The following is a 15,037-nucleotide window of genomic DNA, read 5'->3' as shown; positions in this document are numbered from 1 at the left end:
TCCTGGTTCTGGTATCTCTGGTCTCTCCATCTCTGGGCTCTCTGTCTTCAATCTGCCTCTTTAATCTCGTTCTTCTGTCTCTTGTCTGTATCTCTCTCCACCCCTGCACCTGTACCCCCGGGTGACAGCCGCTGGCCTAGGGACAAGCAGGAGCCCACAGACCCCGCATGTGGAGCCGAGGCCCCGCCCCCACGCGCCCATTGGACAGCAGCAGCCATAACCCCGCCCCCGACCGTGCAGCTGGAACACCGCGCGCCGCCGGGCACAGGTCGGGATGCCTCGCCGCCTCTGGCTGGGCCTGGCCTGGCTGCTGCTGGCGCGGGCACCGGGCGCTCCGGGCGGATACCCGCATCTGGAGGGCGACGTGCGCTGGCGCCGCCTCTTCTCCTCCACCCACTTTTTCCTGCGTGTGGATCCTGGTGGTCGGGTGCAGGGGACGCGTTGGCGGCACGGCCAGGACAGTGAGTGCTAGGGCAGCAGGGAGAGATGGGCGGGCACACATCCCTTGGGCTCCGGAGAAAAGCAGGGGGCGCTGGGTGGGGTCAGGGCAAACTTATGAAGGGGGATTCCCGCTCCTGGGATCGTGACCTGCCAGAATTGGGGTTTCTCTGTTCCCAGACATCCCTATTTGGCAAATGAGGTAAGAGGGGATGCCCTGATCTCAAGGTCCTGCTAAGACACCAGGAAGGGAGCAAGGTCTGGACAGAGCCCTTCTTTGCATACATACATGCTTGTGGCATGTATGTGGCAAAAGGAGAGGCCACCGCAAGGAAGCTGGGGGTGATGGGGAGGCCACAGCCAGCTTCTCTGGTAGGGTTTGAGCTCAGCCCTGGGCAGGTGACAAGGCACTGCCCATCCCAGTGGCTTTCATCTGGGTTCCAAGGCCCTCATTAGGCCACACAGGACGAGGGCTATGACAGGGGACTGGCTGGGCAGGTCCATCCATGGTAGCACAGCCAGGCGGGGTGGCCCCAGGCTGAGGAAGAGGCCCAGCTGAGTGACCTGGCCCTTCAGTATGTCTGAGATTTAGACCCCACCTACATAGGGATGGGGGTGACAGGCTCTGTGTGGATGGGGTTCTTCCCTCCTTAAACTTGATAGTGCCTGTGTGCTGCTGACCAAGAGCATGCATTGTGAACTAAGATGGCACACTGTCATGGGCCTCCCCTGGGGTGAAGCAAATGTCCTCCTTTCAGAGCAGTGAGGAATGGAGGAAGAACGTTGCGGCTGATGTCCCCAGCATGGTCCCCAGCCTGAAGCCTCAAGGTTCCAAAGAGGGTCTGGGCCTTAGAGGCCTGTGGTGGAAGCCAACCCTTCCCTGAATCCCTCCCTTGAGGAAAGCTGAGACTCAGAGCCAGCTAGGGCTTGCCAGGGATGGTCACAGAGCGTTGAACAGACCGATGAGGTCCAAAGATGGCTCTTCCAATCCTGGGCCTCAGTTTCCCTTCTGGAAGTAGGTACAGTTGGTACCCAGCCCCCAGGGTTGTGTAGGCTCCATGAAGCAGAGGGCATACATTGGTGCTCAAGCATGGCCTGGCTCCCCAGGTCATTCTGGCCAGGGTTCATGCCAGCCAGGGTTGGAGACACAATGGTGATGGAAACTGAAGAGCCAGGTGTGGCTGCTGCCTGACCGTCCTGTCCTGTCCTCACTCAGGTATTGTTGAGATCCGTTCTGTCCGTGTGGGCACTGTGGTGATCAAAGCTGTGTACTCAGGCTTCTATGTGGCCATGAATCGCAGGGGCCGCCTCTATGGCTCGGTGAGTGACTGGCAGTGGGCAGCTACTGGGTGGTAATGGTCCACGGTGCAGATAGCCAGTCTCATGCACCCGCCCTGCAGCGGGTCTACTCTGCGGACTGTAGGTTCCAGGAGCGCATCGAGGAGAACGGCTACAACACTTACGCCTCACGACGGTGGAGGCACCACGGCCGACCCATGTTCTTGGCACTTGACAGCCAAGGCATTCCCAGGCAAGGCAGACGGACTCGACGGCACCAACTGTCCACACACTTCCTGCCAGTACTGGTCTCGTCTTGAAGGGCCTGCCGAAGGTTCAGGAGGCATGGGCGGTACACAGGGCCTGCAAGATCTGGAGCTGAGCAGCAAAGGGCCAGACCAGAGATCCTGGGCCCACACATGTCTTTCTTTATGTCACAAGCTGGGTGCCTGTTGGCTGCCAGGCATGGAGACATGGCGGGGTCCCTGCAGCTGAGGCCAACGCTCAGGGGGATTCACAGACTGGCAGTTTCCATCCATTTAGTTTGGAGGTGAGCACAGCAGAGAGGCTTGGAGGTGGGGACACATCAGGTGGATGAGGAAAGTAAAGACAGGGAGGACCAGGGAGGGTGGACATGTGGAGGGCAGGGCCCAGGTCAGCGGGAACAGACATATTAGCCCATGTGGCCAGAGTAGGGGACTTAAGTTAAGAGCACATCTTGCTCTTCCAAGGGGCCTGAGTTTAGTTCTCCCACATCGGGCCGCTCATAACCCCTCTACCCCCCATCCCCACCCCAGAGGGTCTGACTCCCTCTTCTGCTCTCTGCAGGCATCTGTGCTCATGTGCACCTACTGTGCACCCATACACACACACACAAACAAACATACACACACAGAGTCTATTTTGAGACAAGGTCTCTACATAACCTTGCTGTCCTGGAATTCACTATGTAGACTAGGCTGGCCTGGAATTTAAGAGGTCTGCCTGTCTCGGACTCTGTAGTATTGGGATTAAAGACCACCATGCCAGGCTGATGCGGGGCCTCTGAACACTTATGTGTTCAATGCCTGAGTTCCCTGGAGTCACTGGGAGGGACCAGCCTGATCTCACACAGATCACAGCCTGAGGAGACCAGTGACAGGTGGCCAACAACAATAAAAGTTTTGAGCCTTGGTGTGCATGGTTGCTTGTCAGTGGCAGGATCCACGTGCTGTGCTAAGGGCTTTCAGAATGGGTGCTCTGGTCCTTGGCAAGGAAGGCATCTCCAGGGAATGGCAATCTGCGTAGCACCTATGGGTGGCACCCTTTCTGGCTGAGTGGGATATGGCTGGCAGCCTTTGTCATTAAAGCACCACCGACCTACGGAAGCCAAGTCTTAAGCCCCAGACTCCGACAGAGTAGAAGGCAAGAACCCCAGCACGGACAGGGCTGAGGTAATGTGACCTTCTGGGCTCTTCATGTCCTAAACTTGAGGACAGGATGGGCAGGTCCTAGCACGGCTGAAAAGCAGGGACTGCTTTGGGCTGAAGTGTTGTGGGTCTTCTCTGTGGAGGCTTGGGAACAGGAAGGCTAGGGACTTGCTCAGCCACAGTTATCCTGGCATGGCGTATGTAGGTATGCTGTCATACGTGTTGCAAGTCTGTCACTGTAACCAAGTACAAGTGTGTGGTATGAGACGCCAGGCCTGCTCACTCACCTGCAGGGCCTGCACCAGGCAGCTTCCCGCCCAAGCAGCTCTGGGAGCAGTCTTCAGATCGTGCCTCTGACCAAGCAGTGCAGAGGGCTGGGTTCCATCAGGCCTTTGCCAGAAGCTCCAACCCACCCTGTGCATTGCCCCACCATGCCGTCAGTCATAGGCACCCTGGCTGAAGGAAGACGCCAAGCCATGGGCTCTGCTTTTTTGAGTAGGTGTATTTTAAATAGCTTTCCAGATAACACACATTTCCCTTAAAAAAAAAAAAAAAAAAAAATGTCTGCTGGAGCAGTTTGTTCCTGGGTCTGCTGGTCACCCTCGTGGTCCCGAGGCCGGCGCTGGCTGGGTGCTGGACCCGGCCTCCCAGAGCATGTGGCGGGCTGGGCCTGGTGACAGTTCTGCTGCCTCTCCACAGATCATGCATGGCCGCACGTGGCTCAAACGTCCATTTATTTCAAAGCAGTAATAATTTAAAATCATAAAAACCCTTCTGCCGTTGAACATTTGGAGGGTGAGGTTAAAGACGGACTGAAGGCGCCTGCTGGGGACATGGGACCCACGTGCACACCTCCAAACAGGAGCAGCCATGGCCAAGTCCGAGCCTGCCCGCAGCCTGGGGCCCGCCCGGTGCTGCCGGCCGCCATGGGGGGCAGCACCTCTAGTCCACAGCCATGGCGGGCGGTGCTGGGGCACCTGGGCTGGGATGACCAAGCCCCCGGGGGATGGCCAGGTGGGACTCAGGAGTTGCTTGTGGCGTTCTCGTTGCTGGGTGAACTGGACGAGGACGAGGACGAGGACGAGGAGAAGCCTACACCGGTCAGGCCTGGGGGATTGGTGGCCGTGTTCTGTCCAGTGAGGCTCTTGCGGCAGACTGGGCAGCTGTCATGCTTGAGAGGAGAGAAGAGGAGTTAGAGGGAGGCAGAAAGCAGGGCCAAGCATACAATCAGGTTCTGAGTCAGGGTAATGGTTCAAGCAAGGGTCAGGGCCTAGGTTAAAATCACGGTCATGGGAGGTCTGGCTCAGGGACAGAGTTTGGATGACAGTCAGCCATGGTTACGGTTTAGTCAGAGTGTGAGTTGGAGCAGTCTGGATCTGGGCTGGGGACCCAAGATGGCTGTATGGCAGGTGCTCAGGGTAGCAGACAGGCACATCAAGGGCAGGGTCAGAGAAGAGCCAGGACGAGAGTGAATGAGGTCAGCCTTAGGGTTCAGGTATAGTCGGCGGCCATAGCTGGAGAGAGGCACGGTAAAGGCAGGCTCAGAGCTAAGGGAAAGGACAGTCTGGTCAGGAGGGTTGTGACTAGTGTTAGGTTTTCAGTTCAGACTTTCTGATGGGTGGTCAAGCTGACTAGGGTTATGGTTGGAGTTGTGTCTGTCAGGCTTAGGGTCATGGAGCTTGGCAGGCAAGCAGAAGTCTGGGCCTGAGCTGGATAGGTCCATGTGTGCAGGCCACTCAGCTGGAGGGCAGTCACCTGCTCTAGCCAGGGCACAATGCAGCTGTCGTGGAACAGGTGGTTGCAGGGCAGCTGCCGCACACTCTCGCCCAGCGCGTAGTCTTCTTTGCACACTGGGCACTCCAGCCCTGAGCCTGCAGAGGAAGCGAGTCAGTGAGAAGCATGCCAATGCAGCGGAGGTCCCTGGGGACTTTGTCCACCGGCCACAGCGAGCATACCCACGTGCTCCTCTGTGACTGGGACCGTGGGGAGAGCCTGAATCTTCTCCTTGTCTGCAGGTGGGGGACCGGTGTTCTCAAACTGATTGAGGAGCTGAAAGACAAGAAGGAAGAGTGCCTGAGTGGGGGGCATGGCTCCCAATAGGGTGGAGTGGGGAGTTGGGGAGTCTCCACCTGCCCAGCTCTGCAGAGTTGCAAACCAGCAAGACCAGGCCCATTAAACCTCAGGGATGTCTAAGGTGTAGAGCTCTGGTGCAGGCCAGTGTGCACCCTAGGACAGCAGGCATCCTTCAGGAGATGAGGGGAAGAGGGGATTGGCCAGAGTTGTCTGACAGCAGAGCGTAAGACACAGGAGCCTCCGGTGCTACAGAGCAGCACCCCGTCTGCTTTACTAGGCTGCCTCTTGGCCCCCACAGATGCTGAGTGGCCAGCTGTACCTGCGTGATGATGGCGTCCAGGCCGTTGGCCCCCCAGGCGTAGTCCATTGGGTTCGAGTGCAGGACGCCCCTGGGGGGAGAGGCCGGGTCAGGGGGCGCAGGGTAGGAGGGGCCAGGTACCCGTCCCCTACTCACCAGGGACCGAGGCCCAGGCTGGGTACAGCGGCCGGAGAGATGATACCATTCACGAGCTGCTGGATGATCCTGTGGGAGAGACAGTGTCACAGGGTTCTGCAGACCACCTCACAAGGCAGGCTTGCTCTGCAGCCCAGCCTGGCCTCCAATGCACTGACCAGACCGAGCTAGCCTTGAACTGGTGGTGACCTTTCTTTCTTTCTTTCTTTCTTTCTTTCTTTCTTTCTTTCTTTCTTTCTCTCTCTCTGTCTTTCTCTCTCTCTCTTTCTTTCTTTTTAAAAAAATTTATTTTTTCTCAAATCTGGTGGTGATCTTTCTGTCCCCACCACCCGGTGCTGAGATAACGGCATGTGCTCTCCTACCAATGGGAGGAAGCCATTGGGTACAACTACGTCACAGGGATTCCTGGTAGACAGAGGCCATGGGGCATGCATGCCCAAGGGTGTGGAGCCTGGAGTATTCTACTTCCACTCAAGATTGGGGGCGCTGCACTGCGTTGCTGTGGGTGACCCAGGCTCCTTGGTAGAGAGGTGGCCAGTAGATTGTGCTTGCCTCCCACGTCTGTATGTCCCACAGTGGTAGCAAGGCCCTCCCCAGCTACCTCAGGCCACTCACCCTTCCAGTGTGGGGACACCCTCATGCCGGCCAGTGGCCCGCCGTGCAGTGAGGCGGGCACGGGGCTGCCGGGCCCCGTACCGATGCCGAGACTGGTGCTCTCTTTCCCGTCGGCTCTCAGGGTCCCTGCCATCATCGGCCTGGGCCCCAGGAGGGAACGTGGGGATCTCAAAGCTATCGTCAAAGATGCCAAAAGCAAACTGGCTATATCCCTGTGGCAGCGTGAACAGGTGCTGGTCCACATTCTGTGAAGAGGATGCAATGAGCCTGCCAGTCATACAGACAGCAGAGGCAGAATCCTTAACCCTCCCACAGACAGGAGACTACTGTTGGACCCATAAGAACACCACCAAGCTGCAGGGTGGGAGGGCGGGCCTGGGACCAGGGACTCGGACTCACCTCAAATGGCTGCCGGTTCTGGTCGGTGGGGGCTGTGGAGGGGGCTGAGCCATTTTCTGTGTTCCTGCACAGGAAGACAGAGCCTGTCAGCTACTGCTGAAGCCCCTCCTGGGTCCTCAGGACAGTGAATGCCAAGGTCCCCGCAGCCCCCACCCTAGGCACTACCTGGTCTCTTCTGGAAGCTCCTCAATGAAGCCAGACTCGCACCGCGGGCAGATGTAATCCTGTGGGAACGGCAGGGTCAGGCTGGCTACCACTCCAAGCCACACAGGCAGTTCTGTGGAGTCAGGGCCTGAGGCCCACAGGGCAGTGAGGACAGTAACGGCCTCCTCCACAGCCTGGGCTGTCCCAGTGACTTCCCAGTACTGGCTTAGATAAGACCTAGTGTGCACCCCACAATGACAGGATCCACAGTCAGTCCCTTCTTCAGACACAGTGGGCCATGGATAGCTAGGAACCCAGGAAGGGACAGCAAGAGGAAAAGCCTAAAAACCAGGCACTGCCTTCCTAGACCAGTCACCTGCCACATTCACGCTTCTGGGCCACAGCCCATGGCCTCAGGGCCCAAGTCACCTCTGGGGACACCACCACACACAGGAAGTCACAAGAACAGAGCATGCAGGCTGGGCAAGAGTGGCACACGCCTTTTAATCCCAGCACTTGGGAGGCAGAGGCAGGCAGATTTCTGAGTTCGAGGCCAGCCTAGTCTACCGAATGAGTTCCAGGACAGCCAGGGCTACACAGAGAAACCCTGTCTCAAAAAAACCAAAACCAAACCAAACCAAACCAAAAAACAAAAAACAAAAACAAAACCCCAAAAATCAAAAAACAAAACCTAAAACAAACAAAAAATGAGCATGCTTCTCACAAGACCACTGCTGTCAAGTATTCAGGCATTGGTGCAGGCAAGCAGCCATGACTACAGACTTCTTATTGACACATGGATCCTAAAACAACAGTGGCCACGGGCCTCACCCAGCACATGCCACGCTGTCCACAGGCTTCACCCAGCACACGCCATGCTCTGTCCTGCTCTCACAGGCCTCACCACGGGCCTCACCCAGCACATGCCACACTCTGTCCTGCTCCCACAGGCCTCACCCAGCACACACCATGCTGCTGTCCTGCTCCCGCCAAAGGCAGCTTGTCCATGGCCTACCAGTGGACAGGTAGAGCAGACAGGGAGGGTAGCCCACTTGGCAACCTGACATGTGAGGCCTGTTCACCACCCCTGCAGACACCTCCACAGCTGAACTGTCATGAACATGTGAAGGGACAGGCCATTAGTCACTAGGCAGGCCTCATGAGAACTGGGTGGTCCTACTACAGGTGGGCCTGAAATCAGACCAGTACTACCCTCCCTGGCACCGTAAAACATCAGTCCATGTACATGTGGTTGGGCATACTCTGCCTTAACCGACACATCCAGCCGCCCTTCCCTAGCTGCAGCCCAGGGACACGATTGGGGACAGCTTGCACCCACTGCCAAATGTCCCGCCTGCTCGTGTAAAACCACCACCCTTGGTCATGTGTGTGCCATATCCCCAGAAGACGGAGCCAGCCACTACCTGTCTATGCAGCACCCTGTGCGGCCGGCACATGCCTGGCCCTCTGGTCTCCTACCAGGAAGGCTGAACAACTGACTATGCCTGGGACTCTGTCTGTCGGAGTCTCTGCCCAGGTCCTCTCATGTCTGATCCCATGCCAGCCTCTGTGTTCACAGCAGCAGGCACAGGCTTCCCTTATCTGCCTCCCTGAACCCATGAGCAGGTAAAACCAGGAGCCAGGCTGCAGGTGCCTGCCCAAGGATACCCTGAGTCCACACCTGTGTGTCACATGGCCTTCACCAACACACCCAGCAGAGGGTCAAGTCTAGGCTCGCACTGCCCACACCTCTAGCCAACTCATCTGCTTCCTGCTGACACATTCCCAGACAAGGCATCTTCCCAACACCCTGAAGCTTTGCCACTGCCTGGCAGCCACAGCTGCCTATTAGAACAGCTGTTCTCAATCTGTGGGTCACATCCCTTTTGGGGTTCAAGGATCCTTTCACAGGGGTCCCATATCAGATAATCTGCCAGTAAAATATTTACATTACAATTTATAACAGTTACAATGTAGCAACAAAATAATTTTCTAGTTGGGGACCACAGGAGGAACTGTATTAAAGTGTCCCAGCACTAGAACAGTTGAGAGCCACTGCGTTAGAGCCCTGCTCACTTGTCTGGAGTGAGCAGGACAATGGGCAGCTGCTGCACCAAGGACGTGCGAGCCACCCTGTGCTGAGACCTATCTAACTCTAGACCAGAACAGCAAGAGGGAGAAGCACAGGGTCTGTGAAGATGCCACCACCGGAAGTGGATGTCTCTGGCAACAGAACTCAGGTGTCTAAGTGGCAGTTGTCACTACAACTGCATAAGGCGGCCTATTCTGGAATGTGGGCCATGGCAAATCCCCCTGGCTCCACAGACCTGCCCCTGCTCCCTTACACACACCAGCTGCTCATACAAAAGTCACCCACGCTGGCCAGGTGGTGGTGGAGATGCCTTTAATCCCAGCCCTCAGGAGGCAGAGGAAAGCAGATCTCTGTGAGTTCAAGGACAGGCTGGTCTACAGAATGAGGTCCAGGACAGCCAGAGCTGTTAGAGAAACCCACTCTGGAGAAACAAAACAAAACATCCCCCATGCTCTGTTTAAACACTTGTCACTCCCTGACTGGCTGGCCTATACAAACCCTGTAAGAACAACGACCATGTTGGGCTGGAGAGATGGCTCAGCCGTTAAAGGCTAGGCTCACAACCAAAAATATAAGAACAAAGACCATGCTGGGTCACTGGGGCTTACAGGTAGGCTCTTGCCAGGCACAGTGGCAGTTGAGAGGTCAGGGTCCTCCTTATTCAAGGGCACAGGGCCAGAGCCAGGTGCTGCACTGGTCCCAGTACGGAAATCCGACAGCTAGGTATACACCTGGGTCAGGACATCTCCCCACAGAAGCTCATAATGGTGCCGAGGGGCTGCACAGTCCCCAGTCCAGGGTAATCCCTGATACTGAGGATGGGGAAGGGGGTCAAGGCAGATCTGGGGAGACAAGGCTGAGGTACAGGAAACAGAAGCAGAAATAACAATGACAGAGATTTCTATATTCCAGGTTCACCTGGCACCCCAGATTCCACTCTCTCCAAGCTGCCCCACCCCCACCTCCTAGACAGGGTTCCATTCCTGGCTGTCCTGGAACTCACTGGTTGGCCTCAAACTCAGAGATCTGCTTGCTTCTGCCTCCAGAATGCTGAAATAAAAGGTATGTGCCACCATACCTGGTCAAGCTCAATTCTCTAAGTAAATCGCCCTGAAGAATGTCAGTGTCACCATCCGGGGGTAGTGTGCAGAGAGACCAGAAGGAACTCACCAGATCTCACCACACACCCTGTCACCCTGACAGACTGTGGCCTATCCAGATGTCACTCTGCCACCTTCTCCACAATGGCAGTACAGCTTACACCAGACCAGCTACCACTTCTTCATGGACCTGCCCAGGCTTCCCCCTCGAAGAGCAGGAGCAGGCTCCATCCAAGCTTAGTCTGGGAAGGCCACAGCAGGTTGCAAGTACAGAGAGATGAACCTTTTCAAGAGTGAGCCTCAAACCTGGGTATGAAACAAGGGACGCCGGGAAGGTGGGAGGGTTCTGTCCTGGGAACCCATCAGGCATGGGGCTGGCCAAAGTCATCTGGGATAAGAAGAGGTTTGGGGATACCAGCCTGACACAGAACTAGTCAAAGTCACTCTCAAGAAACTTGCAGGATCCCTGGCATGCACCTGGGCAAAACCACCTTGAACTGGAGAAGACGCAGGACACCCAGGCAGGGTCCTCGAATACACATGTCCAAAGCTACAAGGAAGAAGCTGGAGGCCTGGGGACACCCAGGTGGGGCCTTGGGGGTGCAACTGGTCAAAGCCACACTGAAGCCTTGTCACAAGGCCTGTAACAGGCAAATAGGTGCAGGTACGACATGCCCAGACCCTCCAGCTCCGCCGTCGGACTCGCAGCTCCTCTGGGCGCAGCAGCGAGGCCCGGGGCGGCGCTCGAGGCCGCGCTGCGCGCCCCCGCGTCCTGGCCACGCGCTCGGCGGCCGTCCCCAGCGCGGAGCTCAGCTTTGGATCCCCACCGGGTCCGACCAACGCCGCGTCCCCCCCGGGCGACCCCGCCGCCGCCCTAGGTTCTCAGACCTGCCCGCCACGCTGCTCGCACCGCGCCGGGTCTCAATTTTCCCTCTAGCCAGCCTCGAGCGCACAGCTCCACTACCCTCCCGTCCGGGTCTCACCGGCAGGCGCGGCACGATCTCCACCGAGCAGCAGTGGCAGAAGTACCGTCCTGGTTGCGGCGACGCCTCGGCCATGGCCACCGCCGCCTCCGCGCCGCCCGCCCCCCGCGCGGCGCCTGCCGCCGGCCGTTTGCTGCTCCCTCGCCGGCCGACGCGCCCGCGCACGCTCACGCATGGCACGCACGGCACGCACGGCAGGCGTGGGGCTCGCGGAGGAACGCCGGCAACGCGCTGCGGGGGGGCTGTCTCGCAGCGAACGGTGGCCGCACTAGGACAAAGTAAGTACTGCCGGAAGCCAGAGACCCGGGTTCAGCGTGTGGGGCGGAGCCTGGGGGCGAGGCGGCGGAGCCTAGTCTCCATAGTAACAGGGACGGAGGTGAGGGTCAAGACTGCTGAGCATCTTGGGGGCGTGGCCTATCTGATGTGGGCGAGCCGAGAGATCTTGGCAATAGGGAGGGCGGAGTCACGCTTGAAGAGTGCGGAAGTTCAGGAAGGTCGGTCGCCTTGGCGACGACTTTAGGAGATGAAGTCATGTTTGGAAGCAGGAGAAGTCAGAGATGGGGGACAGCGAGCGGAGGGGCTAGGTGGGGGAGGAGACTCTTCTTGGTAACCTGGGTGGCACGTGGCCTCGTGGAAGCCTCAGCGACCAAGGGGCGGGGCCTTCGTGGGAGCCGGGATGTCTCTTTGGGAAAGCTTTAGGGTCTTCAGGTGGAGCCTGTGCAGCCGGGTTTCCATGGTGACGAGGCAGCGCCAGGACCAATCCTGGAATCCGGCTAGGAACTTGGTGTGAGCCTGGAGGCGGAGCTCCAAGCTTGTGGGGCCGTCTCCTTGGCAACCTGGATGGGCAAGCCTGAAGGCGGGTGACATCTCCGGAACGGGGATGTAGTCGGCAGGACTGAGTTTCTTCGGCACACGGGATTGGATATAGAAGCCTCAGAAAGCCAAGTACAGCCGCGAAGTGGAGTCCTCGAGGGGCGGGACTTGGTTGCTTTGGCAATGGCTTAGGTTGTTAGGGCGATCATTTAAAAAAAAAACCCTAAGGTGAGGGGCGGGGCCTAAGATACTTCTCTTCTTCAAACCACCAAGCCCTCGTTTCCCGGCTTCCTTCCCCTTCCCCTCATTTAGCCCACCAGACAAGCTTGCCTGTGGCTATTTGCTCGCACGGACTGTGCCTCTCCAAGAGCACGGTCCCCCAGACTCTCGTGCAGCTTTGTTTCTCGTGTACAAGTCACAGCTGCAATGTTGCCTTCTCAACGCGGTCTCTCTGGCCCTCCTTCACACCCTTATGTGCACCTGATAAACTGTAAAGAGAGCGCCGGCAGAAGTGAGTATTATGTCTGGACGATACACATCAGGCGTCCCACAGACACCCGAGATAAGGATGAAAAGGGGATCCATTCTCTGGTGGAAGGAGGATCCTCTAGCCCGCAGCACCCTGTGTGACTCTTCAGGAGTGAATGAAGCCTGCGTCATGTAGGCTAGGCCCAGAATGTTCCTGAGGTTAGTTCCTGTACTTATTTACTTATTCGCTGAACATTCATCTAGCGTCTATAAAATGCACAACACTCCAGCCCCGTAAGGCAAGGGGCGGGGGGCGGGGGAAAGAGGCTCGGACTGTAGACTGACCTTGGATATCTCTGATGACACAAGAATGATTTCCAGGGAGTGAGGAGGGTACGTTGGAACCAGAGTTTTGAAGAAAGAATAGCCGTTACCCAGAGTTAGGATTCCTGTAAGAAGGGGACATTCTACCTTCACACTCAGCCTTCCTTCTGTCCTCATTCCCACTCATTCCGGCATTGACCACCAGAGGGCACATGACCCCCATTGATGGGAACTAGTTATGCCGCTAGACCAAGTCTGGGGTGGTGAAGCTGAGGCTTCAAACACCAATATTCGATGGAGATCCTTCCTCTGAGCAGCTCAGGGTAGTTGATAACACTATTGGTCAGTGGGCATGGGGTGACCTCCCATCAGGCCATTACTGTATCTTTGTCTCTCTGAACCATGGCAGAGCTCGCCTCCTGGGAGCCTCATCACACACACACACACATGCACACACGTCGGGGTCGGGGTCTAGCCTCCTCAACTCAGGATTGAGTTTTCAACTGGAAGCAGGGCTATCTGGAAGGTGCTTAATAGACTCACACACACAACTTTTCAGGTACAAGCTAACAGACAATTTTTTAAGGCTTAAAGCTGTTCTCTCTCTCTCTCTCTCTCTCATAAACCTTGAAGCTGCATGTACTTTTGCTCTCTCTACAGGCTAGGGGTTGTGCTGTTTGCTCCCTCTCTCATACTCACTCACTCTGTGCGTTCTCTTTACACACATGCTCACTCCCCTCTCTCTCTCACACCTCTCACTCTTCTTCCACTCACACACGCTCTCTCCCCTCACTCTCTCTCACACACCTCTCACTCTTCTTCCACTCACACATGCTCTCTCACCTCACTCTCTCTCACACACCTCTCACTCTTCTTCCACTCACACACGCTCTCTCCCCTCACTCTCTCTCTCACACCTCTCACTCTTCTTCACTCACACACGCTCTCTCCCCTCACTCTCTCTCCTCACACTCTCTCTTCACTCACTGCACACTCACCTCACACACGCCTCATGCACACTCTCACCTTTTTCTTGCCCCAGTCTTTTATTGTTACTCCAAAAGCAGGTAGAAAAAAAGACATTGTATAATCATTGCCAAATCAAATTCTAAAGAATAACCACATCCCACAAATAATTAAGACTTACAATTGTTCCCCAAAGTTTCCAGCTTCCCCTATTCCTGGGCCTGTGGGCAAAATAATAATAATTGTAAACGTATGGTTATTTAAACTTTAACTCTTAACTTATTATACTTCAGAGCTCAGAGCTCTGAGGTCAGCTACATGTGTTTTCCTGTGAAGCTCTAATGACAAATGACATGGGTAAAGCTGCCAGGGAATGGCCAGAAAGAGTCAAGTTAACCCTTAACTCAGCAGTTCTGTTAGCTTTCTGCTTCTGTACACTGCACACAATGATTCTCCTAAGAGTCCCAGTGTTTTGACTTAGGTTTTTTGTTTTGTTTTTTTTTGTTTGTTTGTTTTTTCTTTTTTTCTTTCTTTCTTTTTTTGGGGGGGTTGTTTTTTTTTGGTTTGTTTTTTTGAGACAGGGTTTCTCTTTGTAGCCCTGGATGTCCTGGAACTCACTCTGTAGACCAGGCTGGCCTCAAACTCAGAAGTCCACCTGCCTCTGCCTCCCAAGTGCTGAGATTAAAGGCGTGCACAACCACCACCTGGCGATGTAATGGTTCTTAAACAATTAAAAATTGAGGCATGGGGCACAGCACAGCACAGTCCTAACAGCCCAGGGGCATGCTGTGTGTTCTCATCTTGGAAACAATGCAACAAGTGAGCCGGGCGGTGGTGGCGCACGCCTTTAATCCCAGCACTTGGGAGGCAGAGGCAGGCGGATTTCTGAGCTCGAGAGTTCAAGGCTAGCCTGGTCTACAGAGTGAGTTCCAGGACAGCCAGGGCTACACAGAGAAACCCTGTCTCGAAAACAAAACAAACAAACAAACAAAAAAAAAACAAAACAATGCAACAAGTGCACAATGGTAGTTCCAGATTAATGCTTGACTTGCAAAGAAAGTTCGAAGAAGTCACGTTTAGAAATATTAGAAAATGAAACAGAGCCAGGTACTGCTAGAGTCATATAGGGCCCATTACCAGAAAGTGAAGGAATTTTCTGGAATCATGAGATAGCATTAGTACAAGAGACACAATCATGGAATAAGGAAATGCAAACACTTTAATCCAGAAAGGAAAAAACTATTGAAGTTATGAAATAAGTTTTGCACAACATTTGAGCGTGGTTCCTGGATAAGCAATAAAGAATGCATAAAATTATATATTAGTAAAACTAAGTCAAGCCGGGCAGTGGTGGCGCACACCTTTAATCCCAGCACTTGGGAGGCAGAAGCAGGCGGATTTCTGAGTTCGAGGCCAGCCTGGTCTACAGAGTGAGTTCCAGGACAGCCAGGGCTACACAGAGAAACCCTGTCTCAAAAAAA

The 15,037-nt window shown here is 55.5% G+C and overlaps 2 protein-coding genes across 3 annotated transcripts; one reads left to right on the top strand and one right to left on the bottom strand.

Moving 5' to 3' along the window:
- Nucleotides 1–270: 270 nt before the first annotated feature.
- On the top strand, nt 271–2,584 carry Fgf22 (fibroblast growth factor 22). Of its 2 annotated transcripts, none has more exons than XM_028771815.1 (3): nt 271–461; nt 1,655–1,758; nt 1,862–2,584. In XM_028771815.1, the coding sequence occupies exons 1-3, from the start codon at nt 275–277 to the stop codon at nt 1,949–1,951; spliced, it is 381 nt and encodes a 126-aa protein (XP_028627648.1). In that variant the 5' UTR covers nt 271–274; the 3' UTR covers nt 1,952–2,584. The 2 variants fall into 2 exon arrangements, with proteins under 2 accessions (XP_028627648.1, XP_028627647.1); XM_028771814.1 differs by having other exon boundaries at nt 1,839–2,584.
- A 1,254-nt stretch (nt 2,585–3,838) lies between these two features.
- Nucleotides 3,839–11,179, bottom strand: Rnf126 (ring finger protein 126). The gene is made up of 9 exons (XM_028771641.1): nt 10,986–11,179; nt 6,832–6,890; nt 6,667–6,730; nt 6,268–6,512; nt 5,653–5,721; nt 5,518–5,587; nt 5,081–5,174; nt 4,881–4,996; nt 3,839–4,296 (listed from the first exon to the last, which is right to left on the bottom strand). Exons 1-9 carry the CDS (start codon nt 11,058–11,060, stop codon nt 4,147–4,149), a joined length of 942 nt encoding a protein of 313 aa, XP_028627474.1. The 5' UTR covers nt 11,061–11,179; the 3' UTR covers nt 3,839–4,146.
- Between the last annotated feature and the right edge of the window lie 3,858 nt (nt 11,180–15,037).

Source organism: Grammomys surdaster, unplaced genomic scaffold (genome assembly GCF_004785775.1).
Source record: "Grammomys surdaster isolate TR1022 unplaced genomic scaffold, NIH_TR_1.0 209, whole genome shotgun sequence".
Lineage (NCBI taxonomy): Eukaryota > Metazoa > Chordata > Mammalia > Rodentia > Muridae > Grammomys > Grammomys surdaster.
This window is presented reverse-complemented; position numbering and strand designations above follow the sequence as displayed.